At 45.9% G+C, this 22,969-nt stretch overlaps 1 protein-coding gene and 1 long non-coding RNA gene across 3 annotated transcripts in view; one reads left to right on the top strand and one right to left on the bottom strand.

Annotated features, from left to right (window-relative positions):
* Positions 1-22,969, bottom strand: part of MYO7B (myosin VIIB) — a 45,892-nt gene that overhangs the window by 13,677 nt on the left and 9,246 nt on the right. For both annotated transcript variants that reach the window (XM_071751690.1, XM_071751691.1), the window contains exons 11-34: positions 22,743-22,885; positions 21,346-21,556; positions 20,541-20,676; positions 20,156-20,316; positions 17,234-17,371; positions 16,118-16,270; positions 15,540-15,638; positions 14,867-14,961; positions 13,902-13,986; positions 12,503-12,721; positions 11,700-11,807; positions 11,007-11,183; positions 10,108-10,317; positions 9,392-9,559; positions 9,046-9,126; positions 8,749-8,876; positions 7,280-7,406; positions 5,656-5,775; positions 4,543-4,716; positions 3,145-3,372; positions 2,559-2,726; positions 1,865-1,982; positions 1,648-1,774; positions 624-793 (exon numbers count right to left, since the gene is read on the bottom strand). In XM_071751690.1, the coding sequence (XP_071607791.1) occupies positions 624-793; positions 1,648-1,774; positions 1,865-1,982; positions 2,559-2,726; positions 3,145-3,372; positions 4,543-4,716; positions 5,656-5,775; positions 7,280-7,406; positions 8,749-8,876; positions 9,046-9,126; positions 9,392-9,559; positions 10,108-10,317; positions 11,007-11,183; positions 11,700-11,807; positions 12,503-12,721; positions 13,902-13,986; positions 14,867-14,961; positions 15,540-15,638; positions 16,118-16,270; positions 17,234-17,371; positions 20,156-20,316; positions 20,541-20,676; positions 21,346-21,556; positions 22,743-22,885 (3,544 nt within the window). The remainder of the gene's footprint in view (positions 1-623; positions 794-1,647; positions 1,775-1,864; positions 1,983-2,558; positions 2,727-3,144; positions 3,373-4,542; positions 4,717-5,655; positions 5,776-7,279; positions 7,407-8,748; positions 8,877-9,045; positions 9,127-9,391; positions 9,560-10,107; positions 10,318-11,006; positions 11,184-11,699; positions 11,808-12,502; positions 12,722-13,901; positions 13,987-14,866; positions 14,962-15,539; positions 15,639-16,117; positions 16,271-17,233; positions 17,372-20,155; positions 20,317-20,540; positions 20,677-21,345; positions 21,557-22,742; positions 22,886-22,969) is intronic.
* LOC139799602 (uncharacterized) lies at positions 789-19,381 on the top strand. The gene is made up of 4 exons (XR_011727367.1): positions 789-909; positions 1,504-2,176; positions 3,123-3,481; positions 19,103-19,381. It is a non-coding gene; the product is annotated as an uncharacterized lncRNA (long non-coding RNA).

Raw genomic sequence — 22,969 nt, 5'->3', positions numbered from 1 at the left:
CAAAAGGATTGCAAGGTGAAAGACAGGGCAATTGTACTTTGAAGGCCTGAATTCAATTAGCAATAGGGAGTGATTTGTGTAAATACAACTAATCATCCAGTAACACTTCAGCAAAATCACTTAGATTTTGATCCACTAGGAGCAGTGGCAGAACTCTTATTCAAATGGATGCTGAATTGTATCTAGACCTGGCAGCAAAGCATGGGAAGACTCTCAGTTGTAAGGAGGTGAAGTCAATGTTTACATTCCCATCCCACCTTGTCTGTTCCAGCCAGCTATATTCCTCAGAAAGTTCCAGCTAACAACCTCTGTGAAGCTTGCCTGGAAAATTGATTTCCAGGGAGCCCAGCTCCAAATTTCTAATACAGGCAGGCTGAGTTGTTGGATACTGTAGTATCTAAATCAAATATGCAGAGAAGTAGAAGGGAGAAGGAAGGGCCATTTGTATGCAGAGGTATTGAATCTCACTGCTTCCTGCTCTGCATTGCCATGCTGACCCTCTGCCAGGCTCTTCTCCTGAAGCAGAGGGACTCTTGCTGAAGTTCTCCTACTTCCCTTTGCCCTCTTTCTAACAAGTGCTGTGGGATTTCCTCCCTACCTTGTAGTAAAGTTATAGGACTTACCTTGGGATTTTTTCTCGTACATTGCCATAGCAAATTGTGATCTCTTCTTCAGTCCTTCCAGGAACATGACCACCAGCTCAGCAATGACAACACTGTTTACAGACGTCAGGACAAACTCCTCGGCACGAAGCGTGATGAGAGTGCAGCTCTGGCCAAATGACTTCACTGCCCTATGTATTTTTCAACATTTTGTTATCAGAGCAGCTGAAAAACTTACAGACCCACCTGCAATCACAGCCAAGGCACCTACATCCCTTTGCAGAGAACTCTGTTACAGTGAGCATTGGTAGGTTGTAATTTGCATAGGTGTGAATTTGGTAGGTGTGAAGGACACCCTGGACTCTACCATGTTTTGCACAAACGTGCTTCATCATTGACAAAAAGAACACTCTGCTTTTGGAGTAACAGGGCAACTAATTACATCTGTGACAGTCCTCACAGAGGTATTTTCTGTGTCTGTAACACCTTGATCTATGAGCAGCCTGACGCAAGGCTGTGTTCCCTGAGGAAGCCTGTGGCTACCCTGCTTCCCTCAGTTATCCTGCTCAGGTTCATCACACCTGAGATATACTCAAACTCTCAGTGTAAGTAACTGACAACAGCTTTATGATGTGTGGTGGTTGGGCCAGAGAATCATAGAATAGCTTGGGTTAAAAGGGGCCTTAAAGATCATCTGCCTCCAACCCTCTTGCCATGGGTAGGGACACCTTCCACTAGATCAGGTTGGTCAGAGCCCCGTTCTGGTCTTGATGCCTGTCTGTGCTTCCTTGTACCTTTCTGACTGAGCAGGATCATCTTTTCTTAGACTATCTGGGAAGATTCAGCCATTTCAGTGTTTCCTTTAGAGGCTGCTCAGAACTTTTCCCTTTCTGTTTCCCAGCCCTAGGCTAAATCATCTCTCCAGGCTCCAATCACAGCACCTGGTGGAACAGTAGAGAAACTACACCTCCCTCCTACATGGAAGACTCTTTCTGAATATAGGCAGAGATGCCTTCTACACATCTTGGCTTCCTGGGGCACTCACCTGTTGGTGTGGATGCCAGTTATCTCTGGGAAGGTCAGCTCAAGGAGCCGCTTTTCCGACTCATCCAAGAAGCAGATCCCTTTCCAATTTACAGCGACGATAAAGTGGTTCTTGGGCAAGCTGGGACCTGAAAAAAAAATCCATCCTTGTTAGTGCTATACAAGTCCTCCTCTATTTATCTTCTATCTGTCCTTCAATCCCAGGTTCCAGGCATTACCTGAAAACTTAGTCACTTCAAAGAATCGAGAAAAAAGCAAAGGCCACTGAAAGCGAGCAAAATCTACCAGCTGCTCCTTCACAGCCTGACGGGAGAGACGGTCCTGTGTGTATGGGGCCTGCAATAAAAAAAATACCCATGATTTTCTCAGTAAAACTTGGTTTGCATGATCTGCAAACAGTAATGAGCAGGACTGATCCCAGAGGTTCCCACCAGCCCTTTGCTGTCACCGGTGCCAAAAGTACCTGGAGAAAGTCAGACCAGAAACAGCCTACAGGGGCCCACGCCACACACAGCTGAGGCTGCCCACAGGTATGTGGATCTCAAACTTTCCCCAAATCTGCCTACTGAGTGATTTGCTCAGAGCCTAACACACTTTAGGTGCTGTGGAAATAATTCTGGTAACCCATTCAGATCATTCTGTCCCATGCTCATCATTGTCAGGTGTGAGAGAGAGAACCTTAAAAGACAGATAATCTGTTCAGAGGTTTAAATAGACTTTTTTCATGCTGTCCCCCTGTATGGTAGAGTGAGTGGAAGGTTCTTCACTCTCCAGTCTTAAGTAACTACTTGGAATATACAAACAGAGATGTTTTTCCTCCTTCCCTCAACAGTCTGTTCATAAAAGGAACTGGGAGAAGCAGAAGCTGGTCTGTGACAGTGCTTACCCAGCAATGCCAGAGAAACCTCTTACCTTAGCATGTGCGTAGGTTATAAGGCTCACCCACTTCTCCAGGGGCTTGGACTTCAGCTGTTTCACAGGGATACAGTCATGGAGTACCTTCTGCACAAGCTCATTGTGGATAGAATCTCCAAACTGGATATAACAATATTTTGCACCTATCTCCACCAAATCTTCCTCCTGAAAAAGTTAATCAATTAAAAGAGGCCTAGAAAGATTACACAGAGTCCAGCTGGCCTCATTTCAACCTTGAAGCCATTTTAGGAATAGGGTTTCTCCATCTTGTCTGGATAACTCTCAGCCTAAGGAGAGATGAACTTCACACAGTCACACAGCCAAAGAGATTATTACCAAAGGTATTTTAAAAGGATGTAAATTGGTCATTCCCACAGCTGCCACATGAACTGAAAGTTGCAAAAACAAAAAAAAAAATCTTAATTACAGTAGCACAATCACCTGGACAGGAACTGTCCATTAGGAAGGGAAGGGTTGAAGGGTTGTTCATGTCCACAAGAAGCTTCATACACCTCCCTGCTTTTTAATGTGGGAAATGTTAATCCAGTTTTGCCTCCTCAGGAGAGTGAAGAAGGACACCCACCTTCTCACAGCGGTACTCTCCAAACCGGATGCCACGGATGACTTGGTGGTAGATGAGATCAGTGCTGACAGGATCCTCCTGGGAGCTGTGCCAGGGGGTGAAGATTTCCTTTCGGAAGTAGAGCCTCCAGGGCGCGTTGCGTTCGTGGGTGCCCCGTTCCTTCACCAGCTGCTCACACTGGGAGATGGCATCCAGGACGTGATCCCGCCCCCCACCCAGGGACCAGACCTAGAACAAAGGGACACTGCACTGACTGGAATGGCTGCTGTGGATCCAAGGGAAGGAAGACAAACCCAAAGCTCCCTGACAGCAAGAAAACCTCTGAAAAGGTGAACGGGTGGGTGTGCAAGTTGTACTCTGGTAAATGTGTGTGTGTTTGTAATGCACAAAGATGGTATTGGGAATGATAAAGTGGAAGTTAAGGCAAGTCAATACAAGCAGCTCTGGTTTGCAGTCTTCTCTTAGAATCAGAGTCACAGAGCGTTAAGGGTTGGAAGGGACCTCTAGAGATCATTGAGTCCAACCCCCCTGCCACAGCAGGGTCACCCAGGGCAGGACACACAGGAACACATCCAGCTGGGTTTGGAAAGTCTCCACTGAAGGAGACTCCACAGCCTCTTTGGTCAGCCTGGGCCAGGGCTCCCTCAGCCTCACAGGCAAGAAGTTTCTCCTCATCTTGAGGTGGAGCTTCCTATGTTCTGTGTTCTCTTTGTCTCCTTGTACTTTGTGTATCCCCTGTATATCCTCTTAAGTACACCTGCACGTGGCAAGTGTTGCTGTAATCTAAACAAAAAATGCCATCTCTGAATTAATCTCTTGGTAATTGGTGCCTAACTCTGAGCACCAGGATGTCAGTCTGCTCTGCGTGCCTGTTTTACAGCATTAGTGTGAAAAACAGCCCAGGAGAGGAGAGGACAAACTTCCAGCATGGGAGCTGCCAGCAACAGCCCTCACAGGGACTTTGGCTTTCTATGCCACAGGACAGGAGCTGCAGCTGTAACACAGGACAAGCAGGTCCTGTGCAGTAGTGGGGGTGGGAAAGAAGCCTTTAGGCAGAGATCCCCAGGGTGAGATCCTGCCAGTTACCCCTTTCCCAGCAGCTCTGCAGGGCCCCACATGTGCCAAGCTGGTGGGCTCCCAGAGCTTCACTGGCCATGGGTGGCAGCAGGGACACTGGTCAGTGACCTGGCAAAGGGAACCCCTCAGGGTTTCCTTTTTCATGTGGCCACCTAGCACAAAGGCAGAGTGGGATTATCAGGTCCCGAGATTCATCTGGGATTTTGAACTGATTTAGTCTGAGTGCAGGCCTGGGATGGGGGTGCCTCCAAGGAGCTGAGTGGGCAGCAGCAGCTTTACAGAAAGAGAGATGAGCTTTCATTCCATTTTTCTGCACTTTACCTTATCAAACACAGCAATGTATAGTGAAAAACCAAACACATCCTTCAGTTTGGTTTTGTCTGCTATGAACTGACAGATCTCTTTGGCGATGGAGGCAGAGTCTGCTGGGACAGTGATGCTTTGGCCATTCATCAGGGTGACATTAAACACAATGGGTTTCTTCTGCTTCGTTGCCTGTAAGTCAAAGTCAAATGAAAGAAACAAATTATGGGCAAACTCTACCTTTCTGTGAAGGGTTAAGACAGCATTTAGATTTAAGAGCTCCACACATTCTATACCCCATCCAACAATTTTAAATTGAATTTCAAATGTCCAGTTTCTTCGTTGCATGGTGAGTTTGAAGTATAAATTAAATCTCTGGAGCAGCACTGGAATCCAGTTCCCTGTCCCCACAGCTCAGGGGAGTTGATTATCACATAACAGCGTGGGCTGATAGGCTTTCCAGGAGCCTGATTTGGCCTGGTGACCTTTAGGTACTTTGCTTTATATGCATCAGTGGAGCCATGGCCTGCAGCAGGGATCTTGCCCAGGGAGGTGTGTGTTAGGTAATGGAGGGCTTCAGATTTAGGAAGAAGTTGAACTGAGGCCTTCACTTAAGTTGTGTTTAGGTGTGTGCAGGTGTATGTGACTTCTAATTCTAATTACTAGGGTGGCATTTACAGTTAGGGACAGGGTGATGGAGCCCTGTCACACACCCTTCCTCCTTTCATTTTAAAAGTTTACTAGGGTGGCATTTACAGTTAGGGACAGGGTGATGGAGCCCTGTCACACACCCTTCCTCCTTTCATTTTAAAAGTTTAAGTCCCGTTCAGTCCTTTCCACAAATGATGGGAAGAGCTTCCCAGAGGAGGTATCTCTGGCCTGTGGCTCCTCAGTGGCTGGAAGCACCTCCCTGCCAAGCCATGTGTTGCAGCTTTTACCTTACATCCTCCACTGCCTTTAGGTTAACTGAATAGCCAGGAGAGGCTGTATCTAAGAAACTATCCAGAACGAGGCTTTTCAGTCCCCTTTTCCATTATGGGACTGAGGAAGATCTGGTCTCACAGGTTAGTAAATATAACCCAGCATAAAGGGGCAGAAATCACTAGAAACCATCCAAAAGGGAGTTGCTACCTGGAGTTCCAGCCAGCTGGGAGGCTCAGTCCGTGCCCCGTTGACGTAGGTGCGTCGCAGACGTTCCGCGCAATACGGCGCGTAGCCTGGGGGCCCGTGGTGGATGAAGTTCAACAGGTACTAAATGCACAGAGGAGAAGAAACATTCAGGAAGCCCTAATCCTCATAACCAGCAGGCACCTTCTGCAGCTGGTAGACTAGGTTAGGGGGATCAATTATTTTAAAGAAGTTCACCAGAAAGAGTTAAAGGTTAGGCTTGGGCTTAGTGTTTTTGGAAAAGGAAGGTTTCGACATCAAGTTTTCCTCTGTTCTGCAAATCTTTTAGGCTGAAGAGGAAGGCTTGTGTCAGCCTGCTTGCTGCCTTTCACTGTATGATGAATATTAGACACTGGAAATATTAGACAGACAGAAATACTAGACAGTGGAGACTGTATTCCTATGACTGGGTTAAAGCAAAGGTTGGTGTTTGCCATTGAAGAGCCTGAAGTCTTGTGACATTCTGTATGAACCAAAGTGCTGGGGAAGAGGGCTAATTGCAGGCTAGGGCTGCTGGTTAAGGTTACTCTTACTAACTTCTCTGGTAATATCAGGGTTAAAGTTCATGATTAAGACTGGACATTAGAAGAGAGAGATGGAGAAGCTGAGCTTTTGGGATCTGTATGACTATTGTTTTGGATGACATGGTGTAAACGTGGATTTGTATTTACTTCTACTTAGTGCAAGCATGGGTCACTCCCCTGATTATTTTAATAATTAAGAACATTGCTTGAGATAGGGCATGAATTTAGAAAAAGAGAACTAGAGGAAGTCAGGTCTTCCATGAATTCTGCACGGGCCACAGACCAGATCAAGACTGTTGTCAGTGTCTAAATGACTGGTGACAGTGTCAAATCCATGTCTATGGCTTGTGTCTGGTCTGTTCCAAGTAGTGGCTACTTAGCAGAATTTATCATCAGATTCATCATTTGATCTAAAGTAGTGGCTACTTAGCAGAATTTATCATCAGATTCATCATTTGATCTAGGGTGTCAATAAAACAAGGCTGAAGATTCAGGGGTATCTGTAGATTCTGTTTGCCTCTAGGACCTCAAAGGATGGCTGGTGTCAAGCTGGAGCCTCAGGTTATGTAGTTTTGTCTGGGTTTTGTTTGTTTGTTGTTTGTTGTTTTTTCTCCTGTGATGAACTGGATTTACCATTCATTTAAATTGAGAAATGAATGTATCTAAGAAAATTATGAAAAAGAACACATCTTGACTAGATTTTGTAGGGCTTTGAGATGATGTAGGGTAGGAACTGGTAAGGTATGAGGAGTGGTATTTATACTGGACTCCTCAGTTTATTTTATCACTAGGATTATAACTGCAGACAGCTTTTAAATGTTGGAAAGGAAGAAGGAGAGGATACAACTTGCCAGATCCTTTGGAGATCTAAATGAGGGCTGAGGTCAACAACAAAACCTTGCACGGCACCTAATGAGAAGGTGGGTACAGCAATCACTCAGTGAAATTCCCAGATAAGCACGGGAGATGAGGTAGTTTCTGCTCAAATCAAAGCAGCAGCTGCCATGGCAGCCAGGCAGTTGATGTGGCTATTTGGATCAAAACATCAAAACCCAGAAGTGTACCTTCACAAAGGTGTCTGAAGGAGGAAAGCAACCAAGGCAAAGTGACAGAAGGATCCAGCCTCGAGCGTAGCTGCTCCTGTTGCTGTTTTCAGTGAGCTGTTTGCAAATCTGGCAGTAGATCTCATCTCTGTAACCAAACATGTGAAAGCAGAAGATAATGATTCACTGCCTGCACTTTGGCTACATTTCCCCTGCTAGACTGAGTGCTGGAATAATTCTGAGCCAGGTTGAACCAGGTTAGCTCCACGCCATCTGCTCTGTACCACAGGGAAAATGTCACTGGCCTCAGCAGAAAATGCTCAGGGTACACTTGGTGTCCTTTGCCACCCCCTGTCACCTGAGCAGCTTGAGTGCAAGTCCCATGCTGGAACACCTTCTGTGACACCAAGGAGGCTGAGCAATTGCTGGGTCACCCACCCACGAGATGGCACTGCTGTCCCCCAACATGTGGTGCTTGCTTGTGTCTTGTGGTTCTCATCTCTCTGCTCATATATGGAGTTTGGGATAAGGAAAGGGAGACAACCTTCTTAGCTTTGTATTTTTAGGAAATTTGGAGCAAGTCCCTGGGCAGAAATGGAGGAAAGAATGCTTCAGCCTGGGCTTCTGAAAATGTTAAGTTGCCTGCAGCAAAGACATATGGGAAGCAGACACAAAAGGCTGCATACAAACAAAACTGCTATTTAAGAATCATCTGAAGTTTTCTGGAGTCTTCGAAGACACTTTTGGCAAGCCTGGTGTAGGAAGACACAAGGTGGGTGAGGTTTTTGCTGCAAGACAGAGCAGTTGATGAAACACAGACTGAGAGAGCAGATGCTTAGCTTGGGATGGTTGTGATTCACTGACTGAAGGCAATTTCTGCCAGCTGAGAATCTGCTGCTGGCAGCATCTTGACTGAAACAAAGCAGCTCAGTAGAGAGGAATGCAGCACATGACTGAGGTCTAGGTATGGCCCATGCCTATGGACTTTGTTACAGAAAAGTGTGGCATAAGCTAAAATGGGCTAAAAGGGAGGACAGAATTCATAGGGTCAGGTCAGAACCAACCAGCTTCTCTCTCATCTTCACACTGTGCTTGGCCTAAGGTCCATCTCATGCCACTTGTAAGAAGGATTTCTTGTAGAGGCTGCCATACTCAGCAATCCAGGCCTTTCTTTAATCATCTCTGATGTGGGGACATGGGTTGGGGGCTTAGGCTATTGGGAAATGGAGGTTATGGATGGCTCTCCTGTGCCCAGTGAACACCAACTCCGTGCTTAATATTGTCTCTCCTGAGTGTTCCTTCTCCCTCGTGCTAGGGTTCGTTTCACCTTCGGGTGTTCCTGAATCAAACCCCTGAGCTCTGCCCCACTGCTATTGATCCCCAAGGATATGGGTGAGACATTTCCAGTCTTTGGAAAATGCCTCTGACACTGGGGACAGCTGGTGCTGGATTTCCTTGATGTAAGGGGTGCTTGGGCCCAAGTTTCCTACCTGATGGCAGGGCGCAGGATTGCATTGCCAATAATGAAGTGCACTTTCTCTAGGTTGGACATAGGTCTCTCAGAGATTGAGCTGTCCTCTTGGAAAGCCTCCTCTCCACTTCTCAGCTGGTCTGCCACCTGAAAGAAAACAAGCAGAACTCCAAAGTGCTTTAGAAACCTCCCCTCTTACCAGGTAGCTCTCTGAGAAATGAGAGATATTTCTTCTCTCTCTTTATGGCTAAAACAGGTGAAGACAGGGTTCTAGGCAAAAAAGACTTAAGGGAAGCAATTTATTTCCACCTCTTACCTTTGCTGTCAGCTTGGATGACTGCTTCAGCTTCAGGGAAGAGATCCCCTTGGAAAACTTGTTATCTTTTCTGCTTTCTTTCTGAAACACACATCACCATTACAGAAATTAGTTGAACACAGGGCAAAAACAATTCATTAAGGAAGGAAAGATGCTCAGACATTTTTGTTTTGTCCCCTCCTGACAGAAGGAGCTCCAGTGTTCTTCCAGGACTGACTGAGGCCCTTTTGCATTTCTGGCACTTCAAGTACAGTAGCATGAAAGGTTTCCTTTGCTTTTCTCACTCTTGGTAGAAGAGCAGAGAAGCCAAGGAAAGCAAATGAAACACACGGCCTGTGCCTCTCACCATATTTGGGCTGTCGTTCCTGAACTGGACATGGTTTTTCCTGCCAATTGTGTCATATATCTGTGTCATCACGGAGCTGCTCTTGGAGGTGGCATTCTTGGCAAACATTGCTGGCTCTGGCAGGTCCCCCATGAACCTCAGGATTGTCACCCAAACAACTAGAGAAGCCTGTAGTGACAAAAAGAACAATCACAAACTGCCAAGAGAACCAGTGGCTTCACGCCATGTCTTCCTGTTTAGGTGAGACCATTTTCTTCTTTTACCCAGCCCAAGCTGTGAAAATTCCTGTCTCCTCCCACCATTTACACCAGTTTACTTGCATGTCAAACAACATGAACACCACATTCCCAACACTCTCATGCTGAAGGATGAGGGTGCTCTCTCACAGACCATCTCTCCTGACTACAGCAGAGGGATGGCCCAGCTCTGATGATGCTTCTCTCCAGTCTTTCTTTGCCCCAAAAGCCTATCTAGAGAAGTCAAAACAAGCCTCCAAGTTCCCTCTTTAGGCAGCCTAAAGATGACCAGAGACCTTGAGGTGGGCAGGTATCTTTCTGAACTTTGGGAGCAGTGCTTAGGGCTGCCTGCTTGGCTCCAAAGTCCCTGGCTGCAGGGCTGTGCCAGAGGCAGAGGGAAGGCAGGGGAAGGGTGAGGGGAGCTGTAGAAGCCAGGGGAGTTGGAGGAAGCAGGTTCAGTAGCAAGAAGGGACAAGATACCAGGACGTTGTCCTTGTCATCGTGGTAGAGCAGGGGGTGCCGCAGCTGCCTCCGGATATGTGTGTGTGTGGATGAGCCCTGGAAATAAGTAGCTGCAAACTTTGGGAAGGTGTACTCTTCCAAACCATCTGCTTCCTCTTCTAGCTCCATACTCATCGGAATCTTGTCCAGGTCCACCTCGTCCAGCTTGCTAGGCTTTGTTTCCAAGTCCTGGGTAGAACATGAGGAAGAAGCATATTTTCTTTCTCTGTACTCCAGTAATTTTTTTTTCTTTTCCTTGGCTTTCTCCAGACTTTAACTTCCCAGTTAACCCAAAAGCCATATTCAGCTGCTGCCAAGAGATTACTGGGACTCAGAGCTTGTGCTTCTAAGACCCATCTGTGCCATATGAGCTTCCTGTCTTGATCTTCAGCAAGACCATTGCTGATGGATGATCCATGTGCTATCTCATTGCTCACATCCTCCACTAACCTGGACCGTTCTGCTCTGCCTTCTCCCCACCTGATTCCACCCTTCACAGCTGTCAGCACCAGTATATCTCAAATTTTGCTTTCAGTAACATGAGATAACTTGGGTTGTGAACTTCCAGCTTGTTTCAAGCCAGCAAATCACTGAGAGCACTCTCAGCAGAAGATGTGGTTAGTGCCAAAATGCAGAGAATGACACTATTTGGTGAGGGTCAGCTGGTGCAAAGAGACAAAAGTGCAGTACCTTTTGAAGACACATAGTCCCCAAACTCCATGTGACCAAAACTTTTTGGAACTGCTCTCTGAAAGCAGAGCCCAAAGAAACTGTTGGGGTGGCTAATTTGTGTGCCTCTTTCACTGTCCTGAAGTGCATTAAACAGAATTCACAGCTAATGGAATGGCCTTACATAGGGGATGAACATGACCCATTACCTCAAAGCCCAGAGGAGCCTGTCCTTCCTGGCCTCCGATCATAGAAGGTAAAAACCCAAAAATTTTGTCCACCATTTCTTGGTCGCTGATGACATCATGATTTGTTGGTTTGTTGGCAAGAACATTCCTCCTTTCTCTTGCTTCTGCCTCCTCTCTCTCCAACATAGCCAGGTGTTCCTTAAAACATAGGAGCTGGTTAGGAATGCTGAACATCATTCTGCTAGCAGGGATGAGTGCCATGATGTGGCACTGCTAGGAAGTTTTTATGGCAGTGAGGTAAGGTGAAGGCAAACACTGCTTCTGCTAAGCAGTCACAGAGCCCTGACACACCAGCAGCACAGCCTTGCTCTTACAGCTCTCCTGCTGGACTCTTGGTGTGCAATTTTTCAAGAACTGTGTCAATCAGAGATAATACAGGAAAAACGCAGAATTCCTAACAGCAGAACCCCCCACATTATTTAGAATTTTTTTTTTTTTTGTCTCAGGAGGCTGTAATAGCACTGCACATTTGGCTAAAGTGTCAGTTCATGCTGCAAACAGACATTTGCACTTTTGCTTTGTCCCATTTCTAAAGAGTCCTCACAGATATGTTTACAGCTATGTCTGCTTTTTATTAAAATACAGCAGTGCTTGGCTCATTAAACAAGTGTGAGCTGTCTTACCAGGCAAGGCATTCAGTGCCAACAGAGTTACCTTTTCTAATCTCATGGCTTCTTCCCTTGCTTTCACTGGCCCAAGGACTTGGGTGAGACGTTTCTCTTCTTCCAGGCACATGTTCCTGGCTTCCAGCTTGCGCTCATTCTGTGGACAACAACAGGACTTCTGTGACCCACAGCTGCCCAGCTGGCTCCCTTCTGGCATTGACAAGGTGCCCGTGCCAGGACTTTATCCCAACAAGGGACTCAGTTCTAGAACTGGCATTTTAGGGAAGAGGCCATGGGCAGAAAGCTGCAAACTGCAGTCCTGCCCAGGAGTTTCCCTGGCAGTGCCCACCACCATGAACTGCACTGAGACTCTCTTTTGATGGATCCCAAAGTGACATTATTAGGACTTGCTGTAGAAACAGATCTTTTCTTGCAGGAAAGGCAGGATTCCTAACAGCAGATCCACCACTACCACCGCTATTGTTTAAATATAAATAAATATATAATATACTTACATTATATACTTATAAAAATAAGTAATTTAAATTACTTTTTGCCTCTCCCCCTTCTGTCAAAAACATTTCAGCTCTCTGTAAGTATATATAATATACTTACATATATACTTATAAAAATAAGTAATTTAAATTTAAATTACTTTTTGCCTCTCCCCCTTCTGTCAAAAACATTTCAGCTCTCTGGAGGGGGGGTTTGGTGCACGATAAGGAGCACACATAAACCAGACTGTCTGCTTGCAACTCTGCTTTCCTACTTTTAAGAACCCACACCCAGTGCTAGGCTATGGCAACACTTGAGAACAGAGTCCCCAAAAGGTCCTGTTCCCCATGAGCTTACCTCCCTCTTCATCCTCCTGTAGGTCTGGCGAGCAAACATGCCCCTGGCATACGCCTGGATAACACTGGCAGCTTTCTTCTGCTCTGCCACCTTCTGCCGCATCAGATAACCCCGGCACATGGCCTGGAGCCGGATGATCCCGGTCCGGGTCGCTTCGTAGCGCTTGGCAAGCTGCCGGCTCCGGTACAGCGCCTGCAGGCGCCCGAAACCCAGCAGAACCTGAGGGGGGTGGAGGAAAAAGGAGATTTTCTGCTTCAGAAGCACTGAGGCTGTGAGCAGAGCAGGACGGGTAAAAGGCAAGGGGGTAGGCACAGGAAGGGGGTAATGGGATACTGCACTTCAGGCTTTGTTTGCTGGTTTAAAAGGAGGTTTCTGTGGAGTTCTTTTGGGGATCTCTTGGGTCCAAGGAGTGAGAGTGATAGACTGGGATTGTGACAAGGGAAGGAAGAGAGCCAAGTGAATAGGAAGAAGAAAAAATAAAGAAAAAAAGAAGAAAGGAGAAAAAAAAAAGAAAAAAAAGAAACAAAAAGGAAAAAAAGAAAGAAAAAAAAGAAGAAAAAATAAGAAGAAAGAAAAAAGAAAAAAGGAGAAAGAAAAGAAAAAGAAAAAAGAAGAAAAAAAAATTTAGAAAAAGACATGTCTTAGGAGAGATGGGTACAATAATCCCATAAGAAGCAGGAGAGGATGGGGCAGAGCACAGGACAGCAGCCTGGCACTTCAGACAGGGACTGCCTCACTGCTGCAGAATAGATGTTTCTGACTGAAACTGTCAATTTCTCCCACTCCTCCTGATTGGGATGGATGGGATATATTAACAATAACCCCTGCCACACAAATACATAATATGTGAGTGTCCCCAGTCTAGTGTAGCTTTCCTCACACAGAAAACCCACCATCTATAGAATATCTATAGAAGATCTGCCAGTATTTTTAATGTGAGATGATACAATGATTTTCCTGTTAATTTTATAAATTATATTAAAAAAAAAAAAAAGCAGTGGAAGACACTTTGCTTGTGGCATTGTGGTGATGCACAAATGGAACAGATGATCCCTAAGGGCCTTTCCAACCTAAGCCATTCTCTGATTCTATGAAATGTTGGCCTTGGACTCACTGTGGGATCACTCATAATTGGGTCACTAGAGCCAGGCCTGCCAGAGGTGTAGTTGGGTCACTATTTCACCAGAAAGCAGAAATGTCACAGGTTCAGCAAGCCCTGAGAATTCCCAGAGCCCCTCCTTGGACTTTACACCCTTCTTTACACCCTGCCCTCTTGTCTCTTCTCACTTAAGCTGTGAATGTTTTCATACTCCACTCAGTCTGGCAGGGCACAGTATATAAGCATGCAGATATATAAATAAATATCTCTCTATATATATTTTATATACCCTCCTCTTACCATTCTGAAGTCCTTCCTGCAGCAGTAGCCTCGCCAGGCTGACTGAATGGCTACAGCAGATTTCCTCTGCTTCAGAAACTGCTTCCTAAGCAGACAGACAGGGAGAGTGACAAGCAATAGGTTATTTTTACTGCTTCTCATGAGAACAATGAAGAATAAGGTGGCCTTTTTTTCCTTCTGTGGGCTGATCTCAGCTTTATGTGTCTAGAAACACCAGGAAAGCTTCTGTTAAACTAACCAGCTCAATTAGTAGTAGACTTCTTGCCCCAGGATAAGTTTGAAGTGGCACACAGCTTCCACAGTTTAAAAATAAAAGGGAAGTGTTTAGGGAGAGGTGTAACTCTGTTAGATAGCAGGCAGAGCTGGGAAAAAAGGGTTGGAGGGATGTGAGCCATGTGCTTCTCTGCTGTCAGGAATATTTCTAAACCAAAGCAGGATTCAAAGGATGTAAAGAATTTAATGAGGACAAACGTTTACTTGACAGTGACTAAATTTCACCTCTGCAGGCATTTTGATCTAAACTAGACAAAATAAGACCTGTGCATCTTAAGCAAAGAGGACTAATTAGTCCTCTATGTCTTGTATCAAAGAATTGTACTAAATAATAGAGTCTTTGTAGTTCTGACAAGGACACAGATTCCATGGGGATTTCCTGCTTTCTAGATGCCTGCTGTTTAAATATTAAGTGTAAAGCCCTCTTCTATCCCTCCCTCTTCACACAGGCTGCATTGCCAGAGCCTTGCATTTTGAAAAGAGTCATGAAAATCAAGAAACTGAACCAGAACAAATCTTTGTGCACAATCCGAGTGGATCCACTGTGCATTGTTACAGGGTGAGCACTGAATTTAGTGGAAGGTATGGATTGAAACATTTCACACCAAAAATGCTTCAGAGAGGGTGTTAAACTTCACCACAAAGATCACTGCATCAAACTAAAGCAAATTCCCCTCTGTAAGATCACTGACCTGTCCTTCAGTCCTCTCATCACCTTCTGGATAAGAAGAACCTTATCTGTGAGTATATTTTGGCGTTGCAGCTCCAATATCGTATCATGATGTTCCTGCAGAAAGAAAGGGTGGATATGCCAGCTGAGCAGACAGCCTCACAGCTTCTAAAAACTGAGCACATGGCCTGCAAGAGGTCCCAAAATCACCATGGTGTAGTGCAAATAAAATACAGCTGTGGAGATGCAGTGGGAAGGGTACCCACCACCTGATACACCCCATCTGGCTGTGGAACAATCAGAATCTGCCTGCAGTAAGACTGTTTTTACCTGGGGGAATGCTACAGGCAAGGAAGTCCCTGCAACAGTGTGCTGGTATCTGGTTAGGGGTTTTTTTTTTGTATTCAGGGCTTGAGCAGAGACCAACAGATTGCCCTGTGCCATTTTAGCTGCAACACTGGAGCACAGCAGCAGGGTCAACCTCTCCTACACCAGGCTGTGTTCATTGGTCACATCCATTGGTCATTCATGGTCATGTCCATGAAATGATCCAGCCTCAAGAACAAACTCAAGATAACAAGAGTTTGTAAGAGAACATGGCTCTTGTGCCACTATGGCACAAGCAGGTCAAGCTAAACTGTGAAGCCACCCAGTTTTTACAGAAGAAGAGACAAGAAACTGTTCTTTCTACTTACTTTAAGGAAAATCTTTGTCCTTCCAGCTTGCCAGCTGTCATCCTTGCCCAGCACAGCTTCAGAGATTTGGATGGAGCACTGTCGAGCATCATTCTTCAGCTGATATGGAAAAGCATCATGATGTTAGGGCTTGGTTGGAAACACAGCAGACTCTGTAAGGATCTATTGCCCTGCATTTCAAAGGGCAAAGAACAGAAAGGAGGTCTTACAGACCTCTGGGCTGACAGTATGGTGAATGAAACTGGTTCAGCTCAAATGGCCGAGAGAAAGAGGAACATCATGGCCCAGCATTCCAGAGGTTGAGTGTGAGGAGGATGTTAGAGACCTCAGAAGTGTGTGCTTACAGAAAAAAATACATCTGAGGGCAACGGGGATGCCACCCTGCCTGGGATGTCTGTGTGGAGCAGGTCAAGGATAGCTGGAAGCACCTCGTGAGTATGGAAGGATTTAGCTATGGTTAAAATGACAACAGCTCCCAACTGTGCCAGCAACAATCCAGGAACTTCCTGCTCTTGGAAAGGTGGAAAGCTGAGCAGGAAGAGTTAGATGAGCTTTAAACCAAGCTTGTGGTAGCTTACCTGTTTTCGAAGATCCCATGGCAGGAGAACTCTGTACCTCTCAAAGAACTCCTCAAAGCTGTAGCGAATTGGGTAGCCAGCTTTCCTGATCTGAATGGTTTCCATCATCCCTGAGTATCTCAGCTGTTTGACACACAGCTCCCTGTCAAAGAGCTGAGAGGAAATGCAGACAAGGAGGAGACTCAGCACTGAAAGAACCTGCACATGCAGCATTCCTCAGAACACATCCATTAGCCAAAAAAATTGGCCTCCTATGCTTTTCTTAATTGCACTTCTTGTTAATTCGGTGCCCTAATCCATCAGAGGCATAACCGTCACCCCAAAGGGGCTTCAGATTTGAGTTGACTGGCAGTGGAAACAGTCCCTGAACTCAGTCTGGCCTTGGCAACCATTTTCAATTCCAGAACCACAATTACAGATGAACAACAGATTGTTCATATAATTTTCAGGTGCAAATAACTGCTGTAGCAACTTAGGCCCTTTGGGCATAGCCATGCAAAGCACAGCAGGAGTACTGCTAGTTTCTTGCAGTGCAGATTAAAACAGGCCCATATGCAATACTTTAAAACTTGCTGTCACTTGACCAACACCATGCCAGGGTTTTCATGCAGAACTGGCTCATGATCTCCAGAGTCCCAGCCAAGCATCTTAATGACCAATTTGCTCCTATTCCTCTGTAGTGCTCAACTAAGCCACATCTCCCCTCCCAGACAACATCAGCTCTCCTATTCCCTCCCAGGCTATTTCATAGTCTGATCATTGCTGGATCCTAATGTTATTTATTTGTCCACTCATTCAGGGGCTATAAACTCTCCAGTTTTGCCTTTATTTTTATGGGAAGAGCTTTTAAAGCTTCTCCCAGGAATGCACACCTATGTTCTTTTTTCACCATCTACTGCTGTATGATGCTTTCAGAGGTTTGGTTTGGGGTTTTGTTTTTTTTTTTTTTTTTTGTAAATTAACAATGCTTTATCCTACCACCATTTTTATTCTAGTACCAGCCTGTACTCCAGCTCTTCTTGGCTGAAATAGATACAAAACACTACACAGCATCTGTCAGCTTTTTCTCATGACAAAGTTTACTGAAGGAGAGGAGCTCCTCTTGTTAAACATTACCAGTGGTTTCTTGTAGTCATTGGGTTTGATGCAGCGGATGAAGTATGGCTGGCACTGCTCAAGGATTTTCATTAGTTTTTCCAGGGATTGCTTGAACTGTCCTCCCAGGGTAGAGAGCCTTTTCGTGGTATCCAAGCCCTGGGAAGAGTAAGCATATGCTGACTGCTACACCACTCACTCTCAGAGAAACAATTAAGAAAACTTGGTGGTTTTGCAACAGCACCACCCAACAGCCAGAAATAATCATTTACCTACATGGGAGATAAATCTTTATCTTATTCATTTGGGGTTATTCCTCTGAGGAAGCCCCACTGAACTCTTTCAGCTTACGTGGCTCTAAGTTCTAGCAGTGGGGGTGGCTGTGGTGGGACAGGAGCCCACCTAGACCTTGGTCTCTTCCAACCAAGGAAGTTCAGTGTTGACTCTGGGTTCTAAGATTGGATGAGTGTGTGCCTGAAAGCTTGGTGACAAAGCCAAGCAATAATAACCACTCTCAAAGCAATAATAACCTCCAGGCCAGGCATTTTGCTGCCATCTCATAACCTAACTAGCAGTGATGAAGACCCAGAGCAGCTCATTCCTCAGTGATTAGGATGACCTTGCTCATTAATGCTACAGCACACTGGCAAACTGATAGAGGTGGAAAAGGTGAGAGCCCATTTATGGCTGCATATAAAGTGCTTTATTCTCACTTGTCTTGGGCAGAATTTTACTCCTAGGTGCAGTATTGTAGCCCCAGAGGGATTGTACTTGAGTGGATCCATCTCCTGACTTCCCCAGTTACTCTGAAACCACAGTTCCACCCATGCAGGTCCTCACAAGAGCCCTAAGCTTCTATCTCCTGCTATGCTTTAAGGTGACAACTCTGCAGATGCCAAGTGACAGATGTCCAGTGGCCTTTTCCATACAGTTAATGGAGTTAATCATGACAGGACAACACACCAGATTTCTTTGTTTGGGGGGATTTGGTGGGCTGTGGTGTGGTTGGTGTTGGTTTTGGTTTGGGGTTTTTTTTCCCCACTAAATAATTTGAAGTCCAGTGGCTCTCCTCATTTTTCTACTCCCTACAGTCCCTCATCCTCCTAGTTCTTAGGTTTGAAGTGCCCTTTCTAACACCCAAGTTGCTTTAGCTACAAGACAAGGCTGCCCTCCAGTGACCAACCTACCACTCCTGCCTTGGAAAACAGCTCCTGGGAGCAATCTCAGCAGCTCTGATCCATCTGAGGACTAGCAAACATCTGTTTGAGGTAGCCACCAGAACAGAACAGACATGTTCAAGCTGTCAGATAGCACAGATGTGCACTCCAAGATCTTAGAGGTCTTTCTGCTGTACCAGTAGATCAGTGGGATGGCCACATGAATCTGAGGCCCATGGCCTTGTGATCTTACAAATATAATGTTGATAACCTGCATTTGTTGGTGAGATAGTGGTGATTCTTCTCCCCTGGTGATTCAGGAGAGCAGCCCTGAGAGCTCAGGACAGAAAAGACCTGAAAAGAGACTTCAGGGCTGTTCTTTTCTCTTGCCTTCTCTTCCTAGCCTTCCAAATCATGGCCCAATCTATTTGAAATTAATAGGGGTATTCCAGCTAATTTCTGTGCATTTTGAAATGGGCACTAGTCCATAAAGCATCTGCTTTCTTGACGTGCTGCTGTGCTTTCTAAATGGAAAGAAAGTTGTTTTGTTGGGGTTTTTTTGTTTGGTTTTTTTCCCATAACACAACCTTATTTATAGACACAAAAACTATTAGAGCATTAGAGCAAGGTAGATAGACCTGATAGTTAATCTGGAGGTATTCACACCATTTCAGATATGCTAAGCCAGTTCTCTGTTGCTGCTTGTACAACTTCTGACATTCTTCGTCCCCAGGATGTTTACCTGTCCATGGCCAGGTGTTCTGGAGAGCAGAAAGCCACACTGGGATAAAGACTGAGGAAGAAAGGACAGGATCAGAAAACAAAGCCAGGAGAGCAGACAGAAAAGAGGTAAGATAGCAAGCTGACAGGAAAACTTACATGTGTAAACATTAAAAGCAAAAGCACCTCCAGACAATGCTGACACTGCCTAGGGAAATGCTCAGAAATCAAAGTATGTGAGAGCTGCAGCAGGTTAGAGAACTCAAACTCTGCCCCATGCTGTCTCCAGTCTGCTCCTCATTACAGCCTCAGGTTCCCCAGGCTCAGGAGGAGGCTCCCTGCTTCTCTGGGCACAGATGATCTCATGCTTATTTGTCACCATGAACTCTGTCACCAATCTTCTGGACCAGGAGGAGGGAGAGCTAAAGCTGGAGCAATAGGCAGGGCAGTGAGACTGTCTGCAGGTGTCCTTGGGAGCAGAGCACCCTCCCATGGCAGGCTCTGCTCCTTCTCCTGGTCTCACAGCCAGGGCCAGAGGCCAGGACCTCCTGGCAGGGGCCAGCTCAGCCCCTGGGGTGTTCTGGTCCCAGCAGACTGGCAGTGGGTGCTGCACGGCACCCACTTTTTGTTCTCTGCTGGTTTCTGGACAGGTGCTGGTGTTGCAGAGGGGTTCCTGACTGGTGACTCCTTCCATCCCAATGAATGTTCTGAATTATGGGTTCCTCACACTGATTTACACCCATCCTCGGGGGGGTGGGGGACAGTATGGGTTGTGTTACCTATCCAGTTGGTGACAGCACGTGGGGAAGTGGGATGACTCCTGCTCCTGTGGCATGGCTACACAGGGATGCAGTTCTGGGAGACAGGACTGACAATACACTTGTTTACAGACAAAAAACATCAGAGCCTGACTCTTTCTACAGACTCATCTGTGGAAATGAGTTGAATGAAAGGGACAGGGCTTTACAGAGACAGTGCAAAAGAAAGAGAAGGTCAAGAACAGCCAGAACCTCATGAAAGGGAGGAGAAATGAGTTGTTTCTGCAGCCTAGTGCCAGGAAGCCAACCTTGTAGGCCTGGTCAGCTCCAAGATGCCGGATGGTCCCACGTCCCAGACTAGGAGGGGTTGTTTCCACCTGGAAAATCTCTCTGAGGAATTTGTTTTTTGAGGAATGAACCACTTGCATGACATTAGCACTCAGTGTGTCCCGATTTTTCTCCAGGAAATCTGTATGACAGAAACAAAATCAGCTTGTCACCTCTGCAGCCTGCTGGCTCCAGCACCATTCTGTTTTGCTCAAATCCACTTCATTTACAGTAACTTGCAGATTAGTTTAGTGTAATCCTCCTGACTTGATCTGACTTCAGATCAACACCACTCTGGAGTGCCACACATCTAGGCCAGGTCATGGCCTTCTTTTCACCCTCCATATCCAGCCAAGATAGACTCACCTTTTGATTCATAAAAGACAACCCCAGCAAAGTGGTTGATGCCAAACTTGGTGTCATGGACACTCTTAGGTGGGATGTAGACTTTACTTTTGCCATGGAGGGAATTGATTTTGACAAGCATGGTGGCATCTGTGCCCTACAAACAAAGACCAAAAAAAGGACAATTAAGGAGATTTCCCCCAGCACTGGCCTGTGCTCCGTGAACAGATAGATGGGATGCTCAGAGATAACAAAAGCTCAGATTCTGCCCCTTGTTTCTGTATGGAGGAATGACCTGGGGCAGGGGCTTAGCCTGTACCAGCACTCCTGCTTAGCCTCCATGCTCTGGGGACCATGAAAGTGCTCTGCAGGGATGTCTGAGATCAGATGCTACTTCCCTCTGTGCTCTTCTGTTTGAGATGCCTGGCTTTTGCAGAGTGACATTTCATTTCCTCCCAATAGTGACACTGCTCAACTGGGTCTGTCCTCCAGGAAAAGAAAGAGCAAGCTGCAGCCCAGACCAACAGCAGGACACTGTTCAAACAACATGCAAATTCACAGATTTCCTAGGAAGCCCATATAAAATGATCAGGACTCCTTCCTCCTCCACTTGGAACAGCTGTAATAGTTCCAACAATGAGGTACCAGGAAGAGCACACACCAGCAGAGACTGAAGGATTTGTAGAATGAGATAATTCAAAAAGAGCATCTATGGGCAGAAGTCATGTATCCAAAAGCCACCTTTGCACTTTTCTCAGTGCAAAGCCAAGTGTTGCCTCTGAGCTGTGTGAAATGCCAGGCACTACAGCAGAAAGCAGACATTTACCTTTGGAAACTTGCTCTCTTCATCAATGAGGGAGATGATATTCATAGGCTTGAGTGCAATGACTTCCAGGGTGTGGCTGTTATCAGTGAAGCCAATGTTGTGCCAGGCAATGTGCTCTGCAAGGTATTCCTCCTGCTCCAGCTTGAAGACGTGGTGCACAAAGAACTGCTGGAGGTGCTCGTTGGCAATGTTAATGCAGAGCTGCTCAAAGCTGGGGGGGGACAAGATGGGAATCCATGGTCAGCCTTGGCCAGTGCTTGTCTGTTCTCTGTGTTAAATACATATCCAGATACACTGCAAGATTCCCCAGTGTTAATGACCACCAAAATGCGTGTGTTGCAAATCTTAGCAACATGAGAAATTCATTTTTTTGTTTTGATAAAGGGGTGCAGAAAGGAGCCAGGTTGCTGAGTAAGCAAGGGAAGATCTTGTATGTGTTTCAGGACAGTCTAGAGATAAAAGGGAACATATAACTGTGCAAACAGTTTGACTGTGTGAGCATGTGACATGAGTTTACCTGGCACTGGCATTACCACTTCTTAGTGCTGCACCTGAGTTTCATTACCTGCCAAGTGCTGCACAAGGCTGTGTGCCTGCAGAGTGCTCACCCCATGTGGATTGCAGCCTTTGGAAGCAGCACAGAACATAAAAGAGACAAGATGGGCTGAGCAGATCCTAGGCCACGTTCCAAAAGTCAGTGAGGAATATCATCTCCTTGAAAGCAAGGATGATGCATCAGCTGAAATGGATGGGAAAAAGAATGCAGAATATGTGGTGGTGGTTTGTAGAGTGCTGAGAGTGTGGTACCAGACATCTGAGGAAACAGCTGCTCCTGTAGGGAAGAGCAAGCAGAAATGCTGCTTTGGGACTGAAACCACTGGTAGGAGAGGTATCAGTGGTGTACTGACCAGAGCTTTGCTGACCTGTCCTTAAGTGTGGAGAAAAGAAGCAGCTTTAAAAAAGGGACAGGAGAACACCGAGCAAAGTGGAAGCATGAGCTGACACAGGAAACACACCATGGCCTCCTTTGTGGAAATGTAGCCCAGACATTGTTAAAATGCTGTGGGACAAGAAAGTTTGCTACAGAGACATGAGACGTGCTTCATCCTTACATAGCAGCTTCTTAGCCATCTCCTGTGAGAAAATTCCTGAGGTTTTGGAAGATACATGTGCTATGACTAAATAAAGGCTGGGAGCGGAGGCAGAAATATGACCAAGGCTGAAGAAAAACACAATCTGTGAATTATCATAATTGGGAAAATTCAGTGATGGAAGTTTCACTGCTTTTCTGAGAATCAGGCTGATAATACAAGAGCATGTGTCTGTTTATTTCATTCTTTCCCTTTTCATCACGTGCTTGCCAGCTTCCCACTGGAAATTAATCTAGAGCTTCCTACCTGTTGTTGCTGAAGTTTTCAAACCCAAAAATGTCCAGCAGCCCAATGGACTGGCATCTGTCTTTAGGGTTCTGAGAAGCTGGGTTGAAAATAGCTGAGTTGATCTTATTGACGATCCACAGGAAAATCCGTCCATATATACCCTGAGAAAAACAAAGAGGAATCAGAGCCCACGGGCACAATCTTGGGATATAGCTTATTTCTTCCTATATTGTGCCACTACAGTG

The sequence above is a fragment of the Heliangelus exortis genome, chromosome 9 (genome assembly GCF_036169615.1).
Source record: "Heliangelus exortis chromosome 9, bHelExo1.hap1, whole genome shotgun sequence".
Taxonomy (NCBI): Eukaryota; Metazoa; Chordata; class Aves; order Apodiformes; family Trochilidae; genus Heliangelus; species Heliangelus exortis.
The sequence above is the reverse complement of the archived record's forward strand: the minus strand, read 5'-3'. Positions and strand labels throughout refer to the sequence as shown.